Genomic DNA, 26463 nt, shown 5'->3' with positions numbered 1-26463 from the left:
CTAAAAGATTTTTTAAAAATACCGTCGACTGTGTCAGAAACGCAAGTTTCCAGTAGTTTCCTGCCTAGTGAATTCTTCCACTCTCTTTGAAAGACTGACAAGAGTGAGAACCTCTCCCCTATTTATAGGTTTTCGTGTGCTGATGTCATAAAGAAGACCAGAGATCAAAGGGATTCTGGTGAAACGTCACTGTGTCTGGTCTGGGCAGTTCTGAATTGAATAATAACAAAATGACGGGGGGCGTGTCTGGTAGCCATGTGAAGACGTGTTGTACAGGGCTCCTCAATGGACTAACTTGTTTCATAATTCCATTGCTCCAAAACTAACGAACTTTTAACAACAGTACGATAACACGCCCGTGTGCTGCTCTGAGGCACTTTTTACATCTTCAAGGCTACGGTGTACGACATATGAGCAAAACTAGATCGGGGAAAGAGCAGGCCGCAAAAGCCTCGGACCTGTCACGGTTGTTAAAGAGTGGACTCAGGCGCGGAGCTCAGAAATAATGACAGTGCATTTATTTACAGTGCAGCAATGTGACAACAGCTCAAATGTGCAACAATGGTGATAGTGCGTCCCTCCTTCCGTGTAAGCCCGTGCGTGGTAGTGAGTAGGGGTGGGTTTTTATAATCGATTCATTGATTAAGATCGATTATGGCTTGGATAACGTAAAATCGATTAATTAAAATCCTGAATCGATTTTTTTAATATAAATTTATTTTGCCCGAAATGCCAGAATCTCTGGTGACATCTTACAAAATTTCAAGAACCACCAAACAGCTAAGACAGTAAATGAGAGCAGGAACACGGATTCTGCACAAAGACTTAAACACACAGCACGACCCGCGGATCAGAATCATTTAGATGTCGCCTTTCTCACCCGACGGCACGGACACGGTCGGGGCTGAAAGCCGACAGCTCACTGATTCTGATCTGTCGGCGGGTCCGCGCTTTGTGTTCACGCCCTTTATGCGCTGATTCTAAAGCTGTTAGTTTGATCTCTTTCCAAACAATATTGACCGAACCAGCAGCAAAAGAAGATTCACATAAACATCGTCATGAATTCACTCTGACTTTTACTGTTTTGCTTCCACCGCGATGCACAGCTCTCTCTCTCTCTGTGTCTCTGTCTCTCTCTCTCGCCCTCTCTCTCTCTCTGTCTCTCTCTCTCTCTGTCTCTCTCTCGCCCTCTCTCTCTCTCTCTGTGTACTTCAAGAACAGTTTCCCTTTCTTCATTATTCGCTTGCTTGTTATGCACAAGTCTACCGTTGTTTACAGCGCTGTCGGCCGCTGTTTTTTTCCCTTTTACATTCTTCCGAAAAGAAAACCTCATTTCTGCTGTTCAATACTGAACAAATTTAAACTTTTTAAAATTATTCAAAATGCAAAACGCTTAACCGTGTCTCTAATAAAACCTCTGTAACTTCAGAGGTAATGTTCATATGTTGATTAATGGTTTTCTTTCGTTTTTGATGTACTGCAGAATATTTTTATAAAATCCCAGGCCAGGAAAACCACCTTCATGTTTTTCTGTGTTTTATCTTCAGCTACTTTGACACAAAGGCATCTGCTGTGATGCTTACACCTTTGATAAAGTCTTGCGTGTGTCAGCTTCCTTTTTATTGATACAAAAATATGTAAATGTACTGATCTGAATTATAATATTTCTGACTGTCAAAATTTCCCAGATTTAAATCGAATCGAATCGAATTAAATCGAATCGTGGATCGAATCGATTCGGGACCTTGTGAATCGGAATTGAATCGATTCTAGAAATCAGTGACGATACCCAGCCCTAGTAGTGAGTGCCCGTCTCTCCTCCAAGTGCTTCCTTAGTGTCCGTAAATCCTCCGTCAATCCCTGGGTGAACACACACACACACACACACACACACACACACACACACACACACACACACACACACACACAGGCAGGTCGACCGGTCAGGGCGCCGTCAGATCCTGACAGGACCATGCTGAGGACAGACCGGAGGCACCACCCCATGACATGAGTGAGATTATGAGAGCTATTGCTAGCTCTGAAAAGAGGATATTGGACCGTATCGATTCAAGCACGAAAGATTTATTATTCCAGAGGTTGGGACATATTTTTTCTGCACCTGCATTTTGGTACCTGAATGGCAAGCTCGCAAAGTCATCTGCTCTTCGTTTTATAAGCTGGAATGTTAAAGGTATAAATAATCCGGTTAAACGCACAAGGGCTTTTACTCATTTAAAATCATTGAGATCCGATGTTGTATATCTGCAGGAAACACACCTCCGATCAAGTGAACAAATTCAACTAATTAAACTGTTTCTCTGCTTGTCTGCATTGCCACAAATTGTTCTATTTGGTGATGTATCATAGAACTGTACTATATAGTGTATGTAAGTTTCTGTGTTTGCTAGTAACTACCATCAACCTAAGGTCTCAGCTAATTTATCTTTGCAGAGATGTTCATTTGATTGTAACAGCAGTAGGAAAGAGCAGTAACAAGAGTAGGACAGCTAAGCTAATTATGGCTAAACATTTGGAATTTAATGAAAGCAAAAATTGACCTTGCAAAGATGGATAGGTTTATTTAGAAAGTCAGCTATTTACATTTAGTGTTCGTCCCAAGTAGGAGATTTTGAATTGAGTCTAAATTGACCGCAAATTTACTTACATCAAAACTTACAAATTTACATCAAAACTTCTGAAGATGCAGGTCTCTGTGCAGCGGCTGAAGTCTGTGGTGTAGAGGGTGAAGAGGAAGGGGGAGAGGATGGTCCCTTATGGTGCTCCTGTGTTGCTGATTACCTTGTCAGACACACAATGTGGAAGACGCACATATTGTGGTCTTCCTGTCAGGTAATCAACAATCCAGGACACTAGAGAAGCATCCCCCTGCATCGCTGTTAGCTTATCACCAAGCACTGGAAAAGTAAAAAAAAAAAAACATGAACCTCACAGTGCTCGCCGGCTGGTCCGGGTGGATGTAGACACGATTGAGCAGATAGATGATGGCGTCCTGTGAGACGGGGCTGGTAAGCAAATTGAATGGGATCCTGATGTGGTCTGACAATGGGTGAGATCTGGTCCAGGATGAGCCTTTCCAGGGTCTTCATGATGTGGGAGGTCAGTGTCACAGGCCTGTAATCCTGGGGGCCACTGGGACGTGGCGTCTTTGGTACAGGGACGAGGCTTGATGTCTTCCACAGCACTGGGACCCTCTTCAGACTCAGCATGAACAGTTTATGGAAGACTCCACAAAGCTGGGGGGCACAGGCCTTGAGGGGACTCACTCCATCTGGTCCAGCAGACTTGCCTGAGTGGAGTTTCTTCATTTGCATCTGAACCTGGTAAGCATTTAACACTACTACACTGACATACATAATTTTCAATTTAATGAAGTTAAAAATTTGTTGTCTTATTGTCAGTTGTTATTGACAGCAAGATTATTAGAAATATATGAAAAAATGTACATTAAATGGGAAGTTCAGGAGCTGAATCAATGACAGTTTTTTTTTTCAAATGAAAGTGACAAAGGTGCAGATTCATACATAGATGCTGTCATATTAACAGATGTTAATGTGTGAAAAGGGCTTTAACCCTCCCATTATGATGTGGGTCGAGTTGACCTGATTTAAAAATGTAAAAGGAAAAATTGTTAAAAGTACTTTTTAATACAAAATTGCTGTTTGGCTTAAAAAATGTAACCAGCTTGTAAAATGAAACTGGTTTACCTGGCAGCCAGAGTGGAGGCTAAAGGCGACTGAAACTACTTCTTTCTTTGCAACTGTGAGACATATTATACACACACACACACACACACACGACAGTAATGCTTGGCCCAGTGAAATTGAATGCTGATTGAAAGTACACCTTAATTATCAACTAAAAGCAAAAGAGAAAAAAAACATAAGTAATATTTTTTAAAGACATTACTGAGAAACTTTCCAGGATTCGCCAACTGATGGATCAGTGGGTCTGAATTTCCAGTGCAGTCTCTCATCAAGTATGTTAAAATTGATGATAAAATTCAACAAAACTACAGGGAAACACTCTGGAAGATTCTGCTGCTGCTCATTTTTCTCCAATTCCAACCAGAAGTGCCACCAAAAAGCAAAGGTTTCCCAGAAGGTACACAGCGATCAGGCAACTGTCACCTTTGACCTGACAAAAAAAGTAAAATTATATTAGAAATACTCCATCTTGTGGCAATCAGTGATTGCTTGCTTTTATATTTCTTTCAGCTTACCAATGCTGATTCCATTTGATCAGCAGTATCATCTGAAACCCAGAGCAAAGAACAGTGAAATATTGCAGGGCACATTAACTGAAGTGAACTAAAGCAGTCAGCTATGTTTTTAATCATTTTATTTATACAGGTTGAGTTATGATATTCGTTTTAAGCTTTAACAGAAGAAGAACAATTTGAAATCAATTTAAATAAAATTGAGTCGAGTTGAGTAGTTGTGGTGATTGAAAAAAAACAAAAAAACAACAACTTTCAGAACGATAACAATGTGCTGGAAGCTCTATGTAAACATTTAGCATGTCAAGTTGCCATTGGTCATGGAAAGTGTGTGCGGCACGGGGGGGTAAAACATTTTTTAAAAATCACCAAACATTAACCAGTTTTTGTAGACACAAAGAGGTTGTGATCACCTTTTTTTTTTTTAATAATTTGTGTGACTGAGCCACACATTGAGCCACAGCATTGTCAAACTACACGTGTCCAAAATTGGATAGTCTCAGTTGAGACATTTCAATGCAAGTTCTCTCTGATAACATTAGGTTGGTGGTGCATGAGCTGAGCCTTCGTGTATAGTATTCCCAGAGTATTTTCATGCATTTAATAAATCGAAAGATAAAGATTCCTTTGTCGCTGTACTTCAGCACAGTTAAAGTGTAACAGCTTTTGTTCCAGCAGACTACCATTGAGACATTCTTACGCGTTTTCACTCATCAATTCATAAATACCAATATTTGATGCTGCTGTGTTATACACAGAAAATCTTGTGATACAGTGCTGTTTATTTTACCCATCCAACCACATTCTGAGGTGTACAGGGGTTATACTCTTCGCTCAGTCAGCTAAATGCTGCTGAACTGATCAGGTGGCTCTTCACCGTGCAAATGGACTGTTGGGTCTAGATTGGTTTTTGTCATTAAAGTGTATATGGGTAGTGATGATTTTTTCCTTCATCACTGAAATGCAAAAAAAAAAAGGCTTACCTCTGTGTTTAACTACCCAATCATGGACCTCCAAAATGATGATGAAGAGAACTTCCCAGGCAAAGAAGCCACCCATCACTTTCAATAGCCACCCATCATCACTGTCAATCCTGTCCAGGCCTGTAAATATGGCTGCCACTGTGTGACACAAAGAAGCAGGCATTTTAAGACGAGCAGCATGGGTGACAGTGTGTCTGCTATTGAAAATGTTAGCATATCCTGTACATAGCTTGTACTCACTACAGCCTGTACATACTTGTAGTTATAGAATATTCACAACATACTTCATACCGTGTACATTATAACATAATAGACCCATTTCTGTAATATACTTACATATCTATATTATTGCTAATATATATTGTAATATATCTATATCACTAAGCACTTCTGGATGGATGCAAACTGCATTTCGTTGCCCTGTACCTGTGCATGTGCAATGACAATAAAGTTGAATTCTATTCTATTCTATTCATATATGCAAGATGGTAGAATGAAGTAAAACACAAGCTTACCAGCTATAGATTTTATTACCACCGCATTTAAAAAATGTGTCCAGTTGAACAGATACCTCCTATCAAAGAAAAGAGAAGAACTATAAAATCATCAGCTTCTGAAGTTCTTGTCTAAGATTTCTCCTGCATCCAATTTATGAAAACAAGTATCATTACTGAACATACAATTTTACTAAATCTATATTTCACTTAAAAAATATTTCATTTACTGAGTCTGGCCTCCAAAGCTACAACCAGGCTATATTTATTAAAAGTACCATTATTACTAAGAGGAAGGAATAACTTTCACGAGTCATGTGCAAATTAGTTTCCTACTTGGTGTTTCAGTGTGAAAGTGTGCTCTGATAAAGCACATGCAGGCTACACTTTGCAAAAGTTTGAAATTTTAAAAACTTTTATGGCTGAAGTATGAATACAACTCTTAGGGTTATCAAATAACTTTATAACCTCACTTTGCCGCGTGAGCAGTGCATTTAGTCATTAAGCATGTACTGCCCCATTCCTTTGGTTTATCGTGTTTTCAAAATTTGTTAAATAATTGTAGAGAAAAAAAAAGTGAGGCCATTTTAAAAAATTTTTTAAATAATATTTGAACAGAGTATTCTTAAATGTGTATAGGCATGATATAGTATATTAATTAAACACACACAGATGGATACATACAGGTGATGTTGTGGTCCGCAGCGCAGCAAGGCCCCGATAGGCTGGATGAGTGAGAGGATCATAACCAGGCACCCCAACACTGGATGTGCTCCCTGGATACCAAACACATTAACAGTGCTAATCATGGGGCATAAATATCAGTCTGAGAGCTGAAACACACAACTAAAGAGTGCTTAATGAATATCAAGAGAAAAGAAAAAAAAACACTTTGAAGGGGTATATTAATCTTGCCTGTGGATGCAACTTGCAGACTGGAGGAGCTGAGGATTGATCTATGGACCTTCTGTTTGATAGATGACTTGCTCTACTACCCAAGTGAAGGTAAAGCCTCCACAAATAACCCCAGAGTGAAAAGTACGAGTACCTTTGAGAGTACCATGAGAACTTAATCATTTCTAGATGTACCTCCCATGAGGGGCACTTCTGCTCCACTTGCCTTTTGTCTTAATGACTTGCAATATTGGCTTATAAATATGCACCAACTTTTTGTCATCTCCATAGTTTGCATTTTGTCCTTTAGGTTTTACATGGTGTCGCTATTCTCTTCTACAATCACATCACAACCAAAAGCTGGAGATGATCGTCCTCCTTCAGTCTGGTTTTGCCAGAGGGTCCTACTGTTACACGGGAGTTGTTTCTGCACACCAAAGCCAAGGGTTGGAGGGGTCCATACCTGGTTGGTATGGTTATCGCATTCATATTAAGTTGAATTATATTAAACTCCCTTGGCTCATCCTTCTAATGTAAAGCACCATGAGATGACTGTTTTATAAAAAACTAAAGTGAAACTAACTGGATGCAGCCCACAGATTCCATTTATCCCTCAAATTATTTCTTGAACCTGTTCATATGTGGATTGGTTGTCAAAAGGCATAATGTTTCTGCATCACTACTACAACTGGTGGAAGCAAGCTTTTGGTGATAGTGGGAAGGAAATATTCCCTTCTTTTCTGTTAGAAACCTCCAGCAGAACCAGGCTCAGGTGATGCAGCCATCTGCTGCAACTGGTTGGAGGTGATGGGGAGACACGACAGGCAAAATGTTATGGACGAGAGCCAGAGAGTAACTAAGGATTAAATGCAAAGTGGTGTATAAACACACTCTTTGCACTTTCTAAGCAACAGGTCTTGCATAGGTGTTTGGACTATTTAAAAAAATGAATGGCTGATCATTTTCTTCAAACAGAAAACAAAGTCCTTGTTTGTGCCTAATGTAATTAAAACTCTTGATGTCCACGCAATATCAACTAAATCTTCAATGAGGAACGTTTGGAGTTCTTTTTAACTTAACTATTTTGATTGTGAAGCACTTTGCAGAAATGATCTTGAAAAGTGCTATATAAATACATTTGTACTTAAATATAGGGTTTAAAAACTGGGATTAAATGAAATCTAAATGTTGCAACATAATTTGGAGGGTATTTGCATTCATATAATCAACAATTTGTATTCAACAATTACCCCCAATTCTGTGTGAACAACACATAAAATTTAGTTGGAATAAATAAGAAAATAAATATTATTACAGAGAAACACGGTTTTATCATTTGATTGTCGCTGTAATGAATAGTACAAAACCATAACTTAACTAAGAGTCTTAGAATCTAGCAGAGTCAGTGTACTAACCCCAGACCAGTCCTGAGAATGAACGAACACAAGGATGAAAGCAATGATTGTGGCTGCTACCGTCAGACACATTGCTCCAACATGGACCTGGAGGAACACAAAGAATACAGCATGATACTGTGGCAGCTAAACCAATACATTTGTCCAGATAACATTAGGCTTGGACCAAGCTGTCTTACAAGTCTATTATATCTTGGATTGGATTGGATATCTGAAATTACTTATGAAGTTAATATTTTTAGTCATGAAATTTATTCTGGAAACACACCAAGTTTAAGTTATTTTCAAGCCTAGTTTAGTTTACAAAAACTTTGGTTCCACATTGAAAAGATAATACATGGTTTTGTCTATGATGTCTCACCATAAACCAGAGATCTTTGTCGCACATTTTTTTTCCCTTGGCCATTTTTTTTAGATATCGGGCAACCATCATGCCGAGTGATCCTGTGGTCATCCAGGCAATCAGCATGAGTGATCCTGAAACACAGTTAAATATTGAAATTCTCTCCACTTCTCTTTGTTTTAGGAGTTAAGATGAATTTCTTCCCCTGGAGTAAACATGTGGTCTGTCAACTGACTAAAAATTTAGAGCAGAAACATTTGACAGTAGTCGTCAAATTCTGGATTTAAACTAATGAGTCAACAGAGCAAAGGTAATATAGACAGTGAGCAGCCAAACAGCAACCTTGGGCCAAGAAACTGAGTCCATTGCCATAATTACAGGTATACCATTAGCAGAAAAGCGGCACAGAAATGTTTTTCACATCTTCAAAATTCTATTAGTTTTCAAACATCTGAAGATTGTTATAAATTATTGTTTTGCATATCCTTGTCTCATGAAAAAGGACAGTTATTGTTAAGAGACCACCCATCTAATGTGTCCAACCTCATCCACTGTTTTGGTTCCTTGTTTGTGTAACTTGTGTCTGTGAAACATGTGCAGTTCAATTTAAAGGACTGCAAGTCTACTCAGTATTATAGATTAAACACTTTAATCGTGCTAAAAGTACAAATGAAATGACGTTCCTGGTAGCATTTATCTTCCAAGGACTTTCAAATCATTTAGCTGTGAACAGCTTAGCAAAAAATGACAAAGGACTTTGCTGAGATTATTTTGGACTAAAAAACATTTTTATTTTACACGTATCACTTTGTGCAAGGTCTTACCATGAGCTTTGATGATATCAGGAACATCATCTTTGCCAACAACAAGGGGATTATTAATATTGATCCTTTTATTGCTGGTGAAGGTACCCATATGGATTCTTATTGATCCTGTAGGAAAGATATATCAAAGTTTACAGACACTTGTATATGTGTATGCATGTGTGAGTGTCACACAGGATAACATTTAACCATACCAACATTTAAATTTCACAGAATAAGCTATGAATACGTTTCCACATACCACAACCAATCTCTCTCTTGTGGTGGCATAAATTGAAAGTGGGATTCATGAGTGAATAATACATAAAAGGAAATAGTCTGACATTGAACTTGATGTGAAAAAGAAAAAGTGTAACATGCCTAGAAAAAAAAACCCCATTGGTTGGAATAATGAAAAAAAAAAAAAAAGGTGAGAGTGAATATGGCCAAAAGGCATCAGCTTTATGTGCATATAATACATTCAGCTAATAGCTAATGCATGAGTAGGTGCAAGTTTGTAATCTACTATTTAGATACAAGCTGGGTTAGGATTCCTTTTAAGGAAAAAGACTAAGCTTTGTATGCCTATGAAACAAGTTTCATTTTCATAAACTGGTAGAGACAGAGGTATTAAAAGTGAACTCATTTGACACTTTTTACATTATTGGAAAAGGAACCACAGTCAAAGGCCCTGCATAACCGTTCCAAGTAAAAGTATTTACTGGAGTACAATTGTAAACAATAAAAAACACGTGCTTATTAGATCACCTGCAAAGTATCATTTGAAAGAGACCTTTCCAAACAGTTTAAAAGACTGACTTGTTTGGTGTAACAAACCATCTGACACATCAAATTATGTTACCATTGTTGCTGGGTCCATAGGAAAACAAGAGGTAGTAGGACTGGTTGAAACCAGAAGTCCCCTCAATAGAAATTGTGTTTGTGGTAGTAAAGACACAACTGATGACACTGTTCTGCAATGACGTTGTTATATTATAAACATTCCCCTGTTGGAAACAAACACACATAAATCTCAGATGTAATTTATGGAGTAAGATGGAATTCACAAAAAATACACATGCAGTTCACTTTTTCCACAGAACTGAATGGAAACATTCTAGCCTTGTATAAATCGCTGCTATCACAAAAAATGTAGTACCAGAGGAAGAACTTGTGGCTTTGATCGTCCTGTTGAATACATATGTTCCACCTCAACTTGTCCATTGCTTTTCATAACACAAACGTAAATGTCATCATTTCCCTGGGGAAAGACAAATTTGGAATGAATTAGCCTGTTTTACAAGTTGTGAATGATTTAGCGTTGCTCGCAAAATTGGTGGGAATCATCAGAATATTTTATTAGTCCTATAGGAAATATGCAAATTGGAGGTAAGTGAACAATGACTGTGATACAGCAGCTTTTCACCAACAGGTGCTCTTAAATACAAATACACCAAGAGGCTTATTGCTGTTATTGCTTAAAAAACAAACAAATAAACAAAAACCTAACTTTAATTTCAAGGGACTGATAATTTTGTCTTTACATTACCATTCTTTGATCATCAGAGAATCCAAAAGCAATATATCCTTCATAAGGACCAGTCATCTCAAAGTGGACAGCTTCACCACCGGCTAACATCTTGGCTGACATGAAATAACAGCTAGCACTGACTGCTGGGTCACAGTTTGAAGGCTGACTGAAGCACACCTTGGTGACCCCACAGTCAGCACTAGAGATGGGTCCAGCTGATTTCTGCACACACAGGAAGAGAAAACTTTGGCATCATCATTTTGAATATACTGTGTAATCTTATTTTTTTTATTTATACGGCACCAAATCACCAAATCTGGCGTGTGGCCAGAAAGAGAGTACCAATTTGTTTATTTGGTAGTTCAATGAAAGGCTTCAGTTTGGTAAAAGTGAGAAAAAAATGCATTCACATTTGCAGTTTTGTCTTGTTATACAATATTGGAAATTTTAAAAACAAAATGCTACATTTTCGGAAATATTTGTGGGCATTTTCTTGTTTGTTTTTGTGCTACTTGAACACTAAATTGGCCCTCACATGAGATGACAGTGTCAGCAGTGGCCCACAGCTCATTTAAGTTTGAGACCACTGTAGTAAATAAACTGGTCCTTATAACCATTCACACACATGCACTGTGACGTACAGACTCGAGAAACTGGTGAGTGAACCACCAAAACCTAAGCAGACAACCTGCTCTATTTTCTGAGCTGCTCAGTCCCAGAGGAGTTGCAGAATACAGAAGATGGTAGACTTCCATCAGCCTCTAAGCCAACAGATAATAAATCAGTCCATTTGTAGGATGAAACTGCCAACCAAACTATGTTCAAAACAGACATTGTTACTTACAACAAGTGATCCAGGTTGTAAACTGCCATTGTCAGTGGATGTAGTGAGGGCACCTGCAGATCTAGCAGCTCTGCCGTTAGTGAAGGTCAGGACAGGGCTCGTCACATTGATCCAAAATGTTGTAGAATTCTGCACAAAGGATGCACTGCAGCGACACCAAAACCAGTGTGAACTGGGGTATAAACACCTGAGCTTTATGAAAGTGCTTTGCTAATTTGAGCAAGGCAGACAATGAAATTATTCTTGTTAAAATGGAGTTTTTCCTTTCCACTGTTGCCAAAGATCTTGCTAATAGTAGTGATGATTGTTGGGGTTTTCTCTGTATGATTGTAGGGTCTTTACCTTACAATATAAAGCACCTGAGGTAACTGTTGTTATGATTTGGTAAATAAAATGTAATTAATAGACCATTTACCAGAAATGAACAGCTTTGATGTCTCTTGATGGTTCTGATCTCCATGTCACCTGAACGTAGCTGCTATTAAAGCCTGATGTGTGGGACACAGCCGAGTTCTGGACACACATTTGCATAAAGGGAGAGAGAGTGCAAGTGACATGCCAAACACAATATACCTTGCTGCATAGTTTTAATTAACTTGTCACAAAAACTAATGACACTGTATATAGGACACGTAAGTCATATGTTCTCTCCTGCACAATGCTGCACATTTTCTATACTCAGCCACATTTGTTAGGTGTTTTGTTGTATGTTGTTATACATTTCCCTTTTCTGCTCAGAGCAGCAGAGTACCAGAGATTTTGTGGTTGTAATACAGTCAGATGTCTAGTAGGCCTATAATTTTTGTCTCTTTGAATATAAATGGCATAATTAATCCAATTAAAACAGCAAACATGCTATTGCAATTGACAAAGACTAAGGTTCAGATAGCATATATACAGGAATCTCATCTCACTGATAGTGAACATACAAAATTAAACAGAATGGGACACTCCAAGGTATATTTTTCCTCGCGTAGAGGGGTAGCAATTTTGCTTTCCAATAAAGTTAATTTTGATTTCATTTCCGACCACAAAGATAAGGAGGGAAGATACACTATGGTTAAGGGTAAAATAGATGGAGTCTTAGTTAGTCTGCTAAATGTTTATATGCCTCCAGGTAGCAACTGGGGATTTTACTAACAGATACTTGAGCTATTCACAACCCAAAGCCCAATATGTGGGGGTGATTTTAACATAAGACTGGATCCTAAAATGGATAGTTCTAATGGGAGGACAAATACTAAAAGCATTAGTAAAAAGGTTAAGAATTACATGAAAGAGCTTGGAATAGTGGATATATGGAGATTCAAGATGTTATTGTCATGTGTCACACAAGAAAAGGCATTTCTCCGTGCAATGAAATTCTTTTTTTGTTGTCCACCCATAGATGCCGACTAATATATACAATAGAAATAGAACATATAAATACAAATAGCACAAAAAAATAAATGAAGACAGAAACAAAGACAGAAGAAGGAAACAAAATATGGAGATTTGAAACGGAGATATGTGCAGGGAACATAACCTTACTGTACGGGATTATACCCACTATTCCTCAGCACACAATGTTTACTCCCGAATTGATTTTTTCCTGATGTTTAAAAGCAACAGGTACAGATTATTTTTTTAATGTGTCATCGATACCTGTACCATTTCAGCTCATGAGCCTGTGTATTTGACACTTAATATAAACAATGAAACAAAATCTACCATCTGGAGGATAAATACAAACATTCTGAATACAACTGAAGTTAAAGACATTTTGAAATTAGAAATTCAATCTTATTTAGAATATAATGATAATGGTGAGGTTTCAAAAGTAACACTATGGGATGCTTTAAAAGCATGATCTGATATCTTTGTGTTGGTGTTGTTCCCACATCATCATGACCAATCACATTGTTGTGACGCCATACTTTTGCAACTTTGGAAAAAAACGCCGTAAAAAAAAAAAAGTACTTAACTTGCGAGAAACCGCCTCTGTCTGCCGATCCAGCAAAATTCTGAATTCTTTGCATTTCAGGATACTGTTCTTTAATAAACGGTAAGTATTATACATATTGTCCTTGCAACATTGGAATTTCATAAATGAATGACTCACTTGGCTTGCAAAAGTATTACGTCACAACAAGGTGATCGATCACTTGCAATGTTGAACCTTGAACAACATTTATTATGATGATGTGGGAACAACACCAACACGAAGATATCAGATCATCCGCTTTAAAAGCAGTAGTTCGTGGTAAGATCATAGCCATCTCCTCTGTGCTAAAGAAGTGCAGAAAGCAAAAACTACAAGAGCTAGAAAGTACATTTATAAAACTAGTGAAAGAACACTCAGTTTCACTATGTAACTCAGTCAGGACAAAAATAAAGGAAGTACGGAGGGAGACAGATGCGATAAATATAGAAGAGGTTCAAAAGAACCTTCTGCTTACAAAACAACGGTACTATGATACAGGAGGAAAAGCATTAAAACTTCTGTCATAAGGTTAAGAAAACAACAGGCAGAAAGAACAGTCTAGAACAGTCTAGAAAGAGGAACCCATCGAGGATGTGGAGCTTCCGCACTTCTGTTTTCTCTATTTGTCAATATATAAGACAAAGCGTAGAAATAACAGGGGTCCCCCATGGGTTGCCCTATTTGCTGATGATATATTGATTTTCTTGACTAATCCAACTGAATCACTTTCAAATGTGATGAGATTGTTAGACGACTATGGTTTTCTTTCAGGATATAAAATTAACATTAATAAAACTCAAGTATTAAAGCTTAACTACCATCCAACAACTAAAATTAAAAACGCATAACGGTAAATGGAACTGGGACTCAGACCACATCAAATATTTGGGGGTTGTGCTGACTGAAGATCCAACTAAACTGTTTGAAGCCAATTATGACCCTTTGCTCTCAATGATTAAGAAAGACTTGCAAAGATGGAAAACTGTTCCCTTCTTGACGCTGCAGTCTCGGGTGGAATCAATTAGGATGAATGTCCTCCCTCGCTTACTGTATCTATTTCAAAGCTTACCGATTTGGATACCACAGAAACATTTTGAGGTATGACAGAATATTGGCCAAGTATATCTGGCAAAATAAAAGAGCAAGAATTAAATATAAAACAATGCAACTATTGGAAGAAAAATGGGGCATCAGTTTACAATGCCTTTGTGACTATTATTATGCAGCCCAATTAAGACCCCTGATATGTTTATGTTCACCAACCTATTCCTCAGGCTGGAAAGATGTTGAAGGGACGGTTATAAATGGGGTGCCAATTATGGCACTTTTGGCAGATAAGAACATTGTTATTGAAAACTTAAAAATAAATATATTAAAAAAAAAAGAATGACAGCAAAAACTTTGGCATCAAACTGATAGCAGACTTAAGTTCCAGTACATAAACATGCTGCTCAAATTAACTTCCAGAATACTCACAGCTCTCTGGCTGCAGGTGAGGAGTTGAGCAGCCCCTTCTGGTATGGCAAAGGAACCCACAGGACTCTTGCTTCCCAGTTCTCTAGCCTCCAATAGGAAACCAGTAAATGGTGTAGAGGCTGGACCCTGCAGCTCAACTTGGAATCAGAAAAACAAAAATGAAGAAGAATGAAACTGGTGTTATTCTTTGACAATAAGATTTTTGAAAAATAACCTTAGTCACTTTTAGGGCTGCAACGATCAACTTACTCAAATACCTTTATTATTTCAAAAAAAGAGAAAGAAAAAAGAATTATCAAAGATTTTAGGAGGAGTTGATGCTTCATTTAATGCATGACTGGAGAGCTCAGTTGTCAACATGTAAATGCAAGCGTGTCACCCACATCTGCGGCTAAAACATATTTACAATAGAAATGTTTCTAGGAGCACGCTGTGCATAACAGTCATGACAGCCTTAAGCCCAAGCAGCCTCTGTTTACACAAAAAAAACTGATAACACAACAGCCGCAGTGACAATGATGTTATCACAGTTTAACATGGAGCCCGAGTCAGTCTACACACAACACAAAGAGCAAAGAGGTTCATGTGGAGTGAAAGAAAACATTTTTCTAGCGCCCAAAACAGCAGCACTTCGAAATGTAACCACCATTAAAACCTTTACTCGAGTCCTTCAGTCTCCCTGTTTAACAAGCACCAACGTGGGGAAAAAGGTGAACTTTGTAGCTGCTTTATCCACTGCCATTTGTTTTACACAGAAAAACATCTACCGTAAGTTACGAAAGTTTCATTAAAATATACTGATGAACTGTTAACTTAGACTGGTACAATGCTTAAATCAGGCAGCTTGCTTGGGGCTAAATGGCAGCCATTTCGCTTTCTATCACACTTACACCTCCAGAAAGCTGGCGCGACTAAGACTGTGAAAGGACCCGACATGACTCAGCACATGTTGTCTATGCTTTGGTCCACCAGCACCTGGCGTGTACACCCTTGGTACCTTACCAGAACCCAGTATGTCTCTCTTATACCAGGGGAAGGGTGGCGCCGATGTCACCACAATATTGAGGCTCGCCGGCCAGTTACAGAAGAGCCATGGCTGCAACCACCTGACTGCGGCATCATGAAGTCACTTTGCCAGTTGCTTCTCCACATGCCAGAAGCAGTGCCAATGATCTTTGGGAGGCCAAGCCATCACATCATTTGTCATCGCTGTGGCGGGAAGGCTCACAGCAACAGCTTGGGCCTTCCCTGAGAGCAGCGGCAACAAGCGGAGGGTTCGCTCTTTACCCAGCCACCGGCACGCCTCCTCTGTAGCCACAAAGACCCCTAGAAACACCCTAGGGGTGTTCCTTCTCCACCATCCGGTAAGCGTCATGGGGGAAATGGCGGGGGAGTTTTCCAACACCTCTGTCTGATGTTCGACTTGGGGCTGCAGCATCACCAGTCATTTGCGATGCACTGCTGCCTGCTCCTGTTGCGTCGCCACCAGCTGCATCACAATCTGACCAAGCGCCTCAGTTGGTTGCACAGGTTAGGGCTCCAACATGATCCAAAATGTCATGTGTGGCTGTGTGGCAGGCAGGATGAAGGACCCAAATGCAGGACTCGTACACGGAAAAGGAAACTTAAAGCAGCAGCTTTATATGCTGGGAAAAATACTCCATAAAATAAACTCATCATAAACAAGCCAAAACCCTGAACATGGAAACTACGAACTAAACACTGGATAACTAGAAACAGAAAGACTATAGGAACAATGGAAACCAGAAACACTGGGACAACATGACAAGAGGCAGAGGAAAACACAGGGCTTACATACACAAGGGAGAAACAAGGGAATGACACACAGAAGGAGAGCACAGCTGGGAGTAATCAAACATAATAAAAATAATATCAATAATCAAAATGATAAATGGCCTGTATTTGTATATTGCTTTACTTAGTCCCTAGGGACCCCAAAGCGCTTTACACTACATTCAGTCATCCGACCATTCACACACTGGTGATGGCAAGCTACATTGTAGCCACAGCTGCCCTGGGGCGCACTGACAGAGGCGAGCACAAAACACAAAAACTGGGTCACCACACTCAGGACCATGACACGAAAGGACCCAACACAACTCGGGTATATGTTGTTTATGCTTGTGCTTTATTTCCCACTTCAGCAGCATGATGTCGGTACAAGCGGTTACTAAAATAGAGAAAGCATATTGTTTTGCCAACCTCCCCCTGTCAAGATGCCCTGAACCTGCTGTTCCAGCCCTCCTCTGCAGCCAAGCCACAAACCATACTTATCACAATGCTTTCATAAAATTTCTGATTTAAAGACAAATAATACATTTTTAAATTAGATTAATACTTTAAATATATAATTTAAAATTTATTTAAGTGTAAAACTCATTCACTAGCCAACCTAGTCAACGGAAACACGCACGCACACCCACACACACACACACACCCACCCACCCTCATCCAGGAGATACAATACTGTCAACTCTTTTTGGTTAAGAGGTGGAATCTGACCAAAGAAAGGGTCCACTGAGTTTTTATTCTCACCAGCTAAAAAACAATTCTGTTTTACACTGCTGAAGAAATACCTTAAAGTACAAGTCATCTTTATTGTATTATTACTATAAACTAGAACAAACTCCCAATTAACAGTTTGCATTTTATTCAGAGTCAGACAGTTTTCAGTCATGTGATGATCACAAAACAAAGTTGTACTATATTACAAGCTAATCTCCAAAAAACATCCCAAATTGTAACTTGTATTTTTATTCCTATTTATTCTATTTATCCCCTTCGTATATTTTATTTATATATGTCTCTCTCTCTCATTATTTATATATATATATATATATATATATATATATATATATATATATATATATATATATATATATATATATATATATATATATATATATATATATATATATATATATATATATATATATATATATATAATATTCTGTAACTTCTGTCGGTGCTGTGCTTTTGGAAACCGAATTTCCCAGAGGAACCCACCCGAGGGATTAATAAAGTTTTATCTTATCTTATCTTATCTTATCATATCATAGTTCACACGGTGGTTTGCCATCTCCCACAAAATCACCTCCAAAACACACTACAAATTTCACCAATAATTCATTTCCTTATAAACCACTGAATCGAGTGACATACCAACGGCCGTCGAGCTTTCTCTCACTCATGTTTACTTACCTATGACATCCTCTCCGAGTCCGTAGCGCCTTTGCTCTGTAGTGACAGTGAAGGGTGACGGTGCAGTCTGTGGGCTCAGCCCAGAGTGGTGGAGTTCCATGTCTTCACAGCTGTCTATAACCACACCTGAGCCGTGGCCCCGGACCAGCGGAGCAGTGCACAGCAGCAGCAACACAGGAAGAGCCATTGCAACAAAAGTATTTTCCAGTCGACTCCTCTCTGTAGTCAAGAAAAACTGCAAAACAGAGTATCACAGTACTACCGACGAGCGGGGTGGAGCACTGCAGGTGAATCTGGGTGCGACGCTCGATACTTCTGTTTCGACAGCATGTCGAGTTTAGAAACGGTAGATGTTTTGAAATTCCGTGATTAAATACACCCACGTCACGTGACCATGGAGTTTCCAAAGGTGACTTACTGTGTTCAGGCGGAGGAGGAGACGGGATTCCTATTTTTACAAACCAGAGCACACGCGTGTGTAAAGGAAAATGGAATTGTTTTTTGGGGTGTGAATTGGGAAGACCAGTATATGTTCATAAGATTGTTGGGTTTTCCTCTGTATCTATTATTGTACGATCTACAATATAAAGCACCTGGAGGCGACTGCTGTTGTGATTTGGCGCTATATAACTAAAATTAAATTGAATTGAATAGAAAAACCCACTTAAACGCCGAGATCCAAATAGCAGATAAATAATAAATAGTCTATCGTCCTCTTCTTTCTCCTCAATATGATTGATGTCACAAAGATTAGAAAGAAAGACTGCTAGGTGAGCTTCATTAACTCAGCAAAGAAAGAGCGAGAGCGGGGGATAAATGCCAATGTCACAGTATATGACATGCATAATAGTTTCTAATAAACTTCAGTAGAGATTCTTTTCTTTGCTAAGCAAACCATCAAAATGTTTTTTTCCGATTTAAAAGGCATTAATCAACGGGAAATGGACTTGCGAATAGTCATAATCACCCTATGGCAACTTGATAAACGTTATTTTTTCTAAATAAGGAAAAAAAAAAAAACCTTGTACTGACTTAAATATTCATTTTTGAATGAACTGTTTGGCAGTGTGCAGAACAAACCAAACAAACAAAAGTTTGCTGGGGATAGGCTGGAAAAATCGAAAAAGATTCAGCCCCAAAACAGCTGAGAACCTGTTTATGTGGTAAACATATCAGTTTTTCCCTGTAGAGACAAGGGCTCAGCCCAGGGTGGTGAGTTGCATGTCTTTGAGCAGTAGCCCCAGCAGACCAGTACACACCAGAGGTTCCATTGCAATTAAATTATTATGTTATAGGTAATCCATTACTGCAGTGAGTGGAAAAACACAGACCGTAAATGACACAGTTATTGGATAGGTTTCACCGGAGATGAAAGGGCCAACAATGCTGCTGACTTCACCGTGACTCAGCAGAACTTCTAAACCTGATTTTCAGGAAAGATCCACAATAAAATTTACTCAGCAGTAACAACAAGTGTCTGTTTTTTGGTTACAACTGTATTTTCATATTCCTTTTCCCTCATCTTTCACACTTTGTTGTCATGTAATCCTGATGGCAGACCTGGTTTAGGGTGTATATTTTTCAGTAAACTTTTAACAGCATATGACTTGATGCACGCTGAGTCGCACAGGAAAGGAAATCCCAAAAGGTTGATTCTGTTCATATGGACATATGGATGTAGAGCAAAAAGGATTTTTTCTAGTGAAGATAAGAACAAATTTAATTTAAAAATGTATTTTTATACCTTCAGTTTTATTGTTGTAAGTTTTTTATTTCCTACAAGGAATCACGAGGAATAGGTTTGAATATGTTAGTCTAAAACCAGAGTTGATAGCTGATATATTTCTCACCTCCTCACTCTCTACATGGGAATACCGAGCTAAGGAGAGGTGATGCCAGTGGAGTTAAAAGGGTCAAAAGGTTTTGACTGAACATGCTTGAACAATGTTTTCACTTTGCTTGTGTTCTTACAGTTGTTTTCTTAACTGTCACTGTGTGTGCAATGGCCTACAGGAGAAACTTGCCTTTTCATGTTTCATGAATTAGCAGATGTCAGTTACACAGTTCTGCAACCAAAACACTGCATAGGATCTTTCGACTGTTTTTCTTTTATAGATTTTTACTCACTGAAACCGGAAAAAATACTTTTTAAATTCCATCTTGTCAGGTTTTCTTGCAGAACTCATGTTTTTAGTTTAATTAAGTGTACAATTTCCCTTTTTAAATCTAGTATCCATATACTCGAGTCACAAATCCATATCCAATAATGATATCGTACATTCATTTAATATTTCTAAGAGCAAGACTCGAGAGAAATAAAAATAGAAAATGTGAGGAATTGAAGGGGGGGCAGTAGGTGGGGAGGGGACGGTGGGTTTGGTGGTGTGAGGAGCTCAGATGATCATGTCCCAACAGAAATCTCGGAAAAATTATGCATAGTTATAGTAGTATATAGTAGTATATATAATAGTATATTTCTTGATTATTCACAGAATGAATGTTTGGGCTAGAAAAAAACCCCTTAAAAAACATGTTTCTTTCAATTATAGATTTTATTTAGTTATTTAATCAATTTTTTACCCCCAAAGTCTTGAAAGTAAAAGAAATTCCACAGGTCACTGCTGGTATCACAGACAGCATTTTGAGGTCCTCAGTCCTCCCCATCAGGTTCATGGGAGACTGTGACAGCTTGTATTTTGCTTTAATGCAGAGATTGCCATATCACAGTGATATCCCATACCTTATGATGCTCTCCAGTACATCCTGATAGAACAGAAACAGAATTTGCTGGCTGTGGTTGTAACATGCTCTGATATTATGTTATGAGCACAACACATGCACACATAGGGGTTTAAGGTGCAACACTCTCTACTTCCAATTTCAGCCTTTCCAGGCTGTAATTACCGACTGTCTCTCACTGCAGGTTACTGCTCACGCAGAACCATGTGGTCTCAGCTCCCTTCCTATTCTAGGTCTAGCTGCGACCATCTGCACCACGTTGCACTTAAAAGGCTGGAGAGCCAGACACCAGTGGGTGTTCTGGGTCTTGGCATCTTTCAGCCGTGCATGAGCTGAACAGAGGGTGAATGGATGCCCCAGGAGATAATCACAAAGGGAGTCAACTACCCACTGGATGGCCAGGCTTTCTTTTTCTACCTGGTGCTGTACCTGGTTTCTCCGTCTGACAATTTCTAGCTGAGGTAGACAACAGGACAGTCAACCCCTGTTTTGTCTGTTTGGGGGCGTACCTGCCTACCTCCTGCGTGGTACCCCAGCTGCTATACCTCCCTCCATCCAAACCTAGTTCATGAGATGCTAGAAAATGGCAGGGGCTCCAAACATGCCTAACAGAAGTGTGACAAATTGGTACAGAGTGTACATAGGGGAGAAGGCTGTTACTTGGACTCTGACTAACCAATGTGTCTTTTATGCTCAGGTAATCTATAGGGGTGTGAACACTCCGGAACGGGTATCAAAATGGTGCTCTATGAGTGTGGTACAACCAGGTGGAGGGGAAAAATGATCTGTGGCTCTAGCCCTGTCTGACCGCACCACTTCATAGTCAACATCCCCTATGTGAGTAGAATAAAACAACGATTAGAATAGAATGTGTTTAGGTTTGCTTAGATAAAAGGGTGTGGCTGGAGATCAGAAGAACAAGAAATGATTCGTAAGTGTGTGTTTTGTTGGGATGACGTTGTCACCCCTGTTTAAAGGACAATTGTGGACATTTATTCTCAAAGCATTTCATGTGACCTTAAAGCTAAGCGGAGTAAAAGCTACCTCAGCTAGGTAAACATTAAGCCACAACAGTTACCTATAGTATCACTATAGTAACATAGGTGTGTGTATGAGGACGGGTCCTCAGATCCACTTGATGCTTGCTGTGACTGCATGTAGAGAGGTCTCCCAGTGCGCATTGGTAATAAAGCTGTGATGAAAAAAACTCCACCCTCATCTGACCCTTCTTCTCCAGCTGGGATATCAAATGGATTGGTGAGGTCAAGAAGAATAAACTGCAACACCTACTCACTGTGACCACAAAGGGGCCCCTAGCCCCTGGGTTGTTACAGTTGCGGCTGATGGTCCTGGGCCTGGAGCAAATTCTTCTGTGACAACCTCCCGAATGTGTGTAGCTTTGTTCTCAGGTCTAGAACATGTTGACAGCTATCAGCCACAGTATTTTTGATAATATCAGGGCTAGTAAAGGAATTAAAACTCTCAGCAAGGGAATGCCTTGAGTGATTTATATAAGCTTTCCCTGTTTTCAATGTTTGTAGAGTCATGCAGATGTTTATCATGTGTAAAAATGACCAGACAAATCACAGATAACTGAAAAACATAATCAATTTCTCAAGCCTCACTAGACTAGTTGTTTAAACAGCTGCTGTCAGGGTTCCATTGTTGATGCCTTCTGGGTAACACAGTAGCTGTGTCCCAAAATGTAAAATGGCCTGTATTTATATAGCGCTTTTCTAGTCCCTAAGGACCCCAAAGCGCTTTACATATCCAGTCATCCACCCATTCACACACTGGTGATGGTAAGCTACATTGTAGCCACAGCCACCCTGGGGCGCACTGACAGGCGAGGCTGCCGGACACTGGCGCTACCAGGCCCTCTGACCACCACCAGTAGGCAACAGGTGAAGTGTCTTGCCCAAGGACACAACGACCGAGACTGTCCAAGCTGGGGCTCGAACCGGCAACCTTCCGATTACAAGGCGAACTCCCAACTCTTGAGCCACGATCGCCCCAATGTAGGCCGCACCCTTCAGAGGACCCGGCCTTCGCGGTCTACGTGAGCCGGGTCCTTCGAAGACCGAGAAGGCGAGGCTGTGAAATGGGACAGTCTAGCCTTCAGATTTGGATATGCGTCACCGCTGTCTCGGTAGAGTTTAATAAACTCAGCCGTCTGCTCCTTGATATCTATAATACAACTGGACAGTGGCGTGAATTCTCGACCGTCTCACACTTCTGTTTAATCAATTTTCTGTTTGACGTTTATTCAGCTGTGTGAAAAATCCCGGAGGAACCCACCTGATGGATTAATAAAGTTTTATTTTATCTCATCTAATCACTTTGATCTCTGCTAAACTAATTTACTCCAGAACAAATAAAACACCAAAAAAAGCCAAACAATTACATTTTCAAGTTATCCAAGTGACTTATATATCATGTTTAACCTGAGTAGTGAAAGACAGCGGGGGTCTGAAAACGATGAAGCCGGGGGTCCGCTGCTCTCGCTGGCTCGAGTGACCATTGAAACCCCCGGTTAGCTATCGAGCTAGTGGGTAACAGATGTCTCCGAAAACGTCAGAGCACTTTTGAAAAATATGCGATGTCTTGATAAACTGAGCAGATATTTGAAGTTTACATGGTTACTTTCTCGCCTGAAAATATGTTCAAAGTTTATCTTGTGACCCAGAAAGATTAATAAGAGTAATATTAAAACTTAGTAGCGGCCGCCATTGTTGGAAACTGGAATTGGCTGGGCCGCGCTATGAATTCTGGGATATGGTGGGCCACGAAGGACACACCCGACCCATCCTTCAAATTCTGGGAAATGAAGAACGCATTTGTCGGCCGCATTTGAAGGAGTTGACGAATTGGGACAGCCTTCGTCGCCTGGCTGTGAAGTCATCGGCCTTCAAATGCGGCCTCCGAAGGATGCAGCCGACGTTTTGGGACACAGCTAGTCTCAATCTGCACATCACTTAATTGGAGTGTTGTACACTCTTTTTAGAGGAGGGCACTTTTTCACCCCTCACTCTGTTGTCCAGTGTGACTGTCTGACCATAAGAGATTTTCACAAGCTTGTGGTATTGCTACAAATTCAGCAACTTAAGATGAATAAAGAGATACTAATGAGCCTGATGTAAGATGTGACCACTGCATATCTTAGTTTTTTTCACCAGTGCCTGTGCTGCGTGATGCTGAATGATACACAAAGATAACAATAACAAGGTTGGCAATGCGTTCTGTGTGAGTGTGTGTCCTTTCTTGTTTTACCTGCTTCTAAATCTCAACTAAGTAACTAAGTAAGTCGTTTCTGCTTGTCTCCTTAACTCAAAGGCCGCAGAAAGAAGATCCAGAGGTAATTTCAGGACACAAATCAGTGATGCAGATTTATAATACACTGTAACTGAATATGTCACGGTTATGGGTCATTTTGACCCAGCTTTTTCAGTTTCTTATATTTTGGTATATTTCTGTATTATGATTTCTGTTGATTATTATTCTAGATTTAGTTCAGTGTCAGTCTGCGTCTTTGTAAATTGTTTCTTATTTCCTGTTTTACTTTGAAGGTTCATGTCTGATGTCAGTGTGTTCAGTGTTACTTCCCCCCTGTCTTGTTAGCCCTAATCTCTCCCAGCTGTGTCTTCCTCCTGTTTCCCATTCCATGATTACTCCCCTGTGTATACGAGCCCTGTGTTTTCCTTTGCTCTCTGTCGTGTTGTACCCTCACTTTCACTGTGTGTTCTGTTTGCCAGCCTGCCTGTTTAGTTTGTTGTGTTTTTGCAGTTTAGTTAGTTTTCGTTCAGTTGCTTTCCTGCAATAAAGCTGAGTATTTTGAGTTAAGTTTGCCTCTGTGATTCCTCCATTTTGGGTCCTGTCTTCCTTCCTGCCTGCCTGCCTGCACACAGCCATGACAGAATATATATACTACCAGTCAAAAGTTTGGACAGACCTTCTCATTTAATGTTTTTTTTCTTTGTTTTTACTACTTTCTACATTGTAGATACATACTGAAGACATGAAATATGTGAAGCAAGATATATAGAATTATGTAGCAAAACAAAAAAGTTCATTTTCACCTTTGTCGGGGGAAATTCACTTGTTTCCCCACTCTTCTTTATCAATTGAGATTTCAGTACTGGCTCTGTCTTCCCTCAATTGTTGAGCACTCATCTCTTCAATAATTTGCTCTGAGGTAAGCACGCATTCAAACTCACTGAGTTGACCTGCAGATTTATCAGCATGAAAGCAGAGAAGAAATCACTTAAGAAATCAGTGTTAAAAATAAAATGAGTGTTGGAACCATACTGATTTTGTGAAATTCATAAAACAAAACTTTTCCCTTTATAAAGGAAGGAAAAAAATCAGCTCTTTTACACTCATTGTGTCGACATAATCTCTGTCTGTCCAGCTGTGAGGTTTCTTCTCACAGTTGTGTAGACACCAGCCTGATAATGAGGACAAATAAAATGTGTGACCTCATAGTTATCTCTATCTTATAGTTATCTCACTCTCTTTGTACAAGAAAATGACAATTACACACCAATAGTAGCCTACACGGTGATTAGATGAGATGAAACAGATTGTCCATTCGAGTGGCCACAATAGGTCACATGATGGTGTGGCGATGTCTCACAGAGGTTTCACCTGTCAGCCCCAGTGATAGCAATGATCAATGCCGTTTTCTTTTTTTTTTAACATTTTGGCTCCTGTGATTCACAAAAATCAGAAGTGGCTTAATAACCTTTTAGAACCACCTCCAAAGAGCTAGGGGTTTATTACCGAGGACTCTCCACCAGCTGCTCCAGAACGAAAGAAGCCTTTTGGATGAGAGGCAAAAAAACTAAAGAAGTCCAGTTGCCTTTTTTTAAGCTCCTGAGACTACCATTACCTGGATGACCAAGAACCTCTGACAAGGTTAAACTGATATTTGTTCAAAATGATAACAGCTCATAGAGAGATGTAACCTTTGATAAGACCTTGTAAAAATGTGTTTGCTTATTCTAGGTTTGGAACATATGATCTGTTGCCACAGTCCTGTGTGTATCTACATGCTCTTGATAAAGTTCATGTTCAAGGTCTTGCAATCTAATACAAGCAAGTTTCAACAGACTTTGATCACAAAGTAACCTGAGAGAAGATAAAATCATTGTATTGCAGTTACTTGGAGTGGATAGGTGGTTTATAGCTCGGCTTTCATATTTATTAGCTAAGCAATCAGCATTAATTAATAATAGTAATAATTATCTTTATAACTCTAGAGCTCTATTTTCGATATCCACCAATTCTTGAATGAAATGTGTCTCTTCACGTGCTAAATACTCCTCTATGTTTAAAGGCTAGTATCTTTTTCGGCTGTCACTAGAGTGGAAATATGGATGGGGATCAGTCATTGTGAGGAAACCTCTGCAGTCATCACCTTAATCAGCAGCACAACTAATTGTAACTTTTACATTGTCTGAAATGGATTCCGCATCCATTTCAGAGATGGTTTGTGTGCTTTCCAGTAGCACACTTAAAAA

General features: G+C 39.4%; 1 protein-coding gene across 1 annotated transcript; it reads right to left on the bottom strand.

Moving 5' to 3' along the window:
• Positions 1-2087: 2087 nt before the first annotated feature.
• On the bottom strand, positions 2088-18553 carry LOC146564869 (ferric reductase 1-like). The gene is made up of 15 exons (XM_085292663.1): positions 18206-18553; positions 14984-15120; positions 11960-12057; positions 11545-11689; positions 10719-10922; positions 10329-10430; positions 10032-10176; positions 9191-9298; positions 8385-8500; positions 8024-8110; positions 6399-6490; positions 5736-5794; positions 5221-5358; positions 4241-4272; positions 2088-4155 (listed from the first exon to the last, which is right to left on the bottom strand). Exons 1-15 carry the CDS (start codon positions 18390-18392, stop codon positions 4066-4068), a joined length of 1740 nt encoding a protein of 579 aa, XP_085148789.1. The 5' UTR covers positions 18393-18553; the 3' UTR covers positions 2088-4065.
• Positions 18554-26463: the final 7910 nt, after the last annotated feature.

This window comes from Mchenga conophoros, linkage group LG11 (genome assembly GCF_057382185.1).
Source record: "Mchenga conophoros isolate Kocher_MC1m ecotype Shallow Benthic linkage group LG11, M_conophoros_male_GT1.1, whole genome shotgun sequence".
Taxonomy (NCBI): Eukaryota; Metazoa; Chordata; class Actinopteri; order Cichliformes; family Cichlidae; genus Mchenga; species Mchenga conophoros.
Note: the sequence above shows the minus strand (reverse complement) of the source record. Positions and strands in the feature narration are given on the sequence as shown.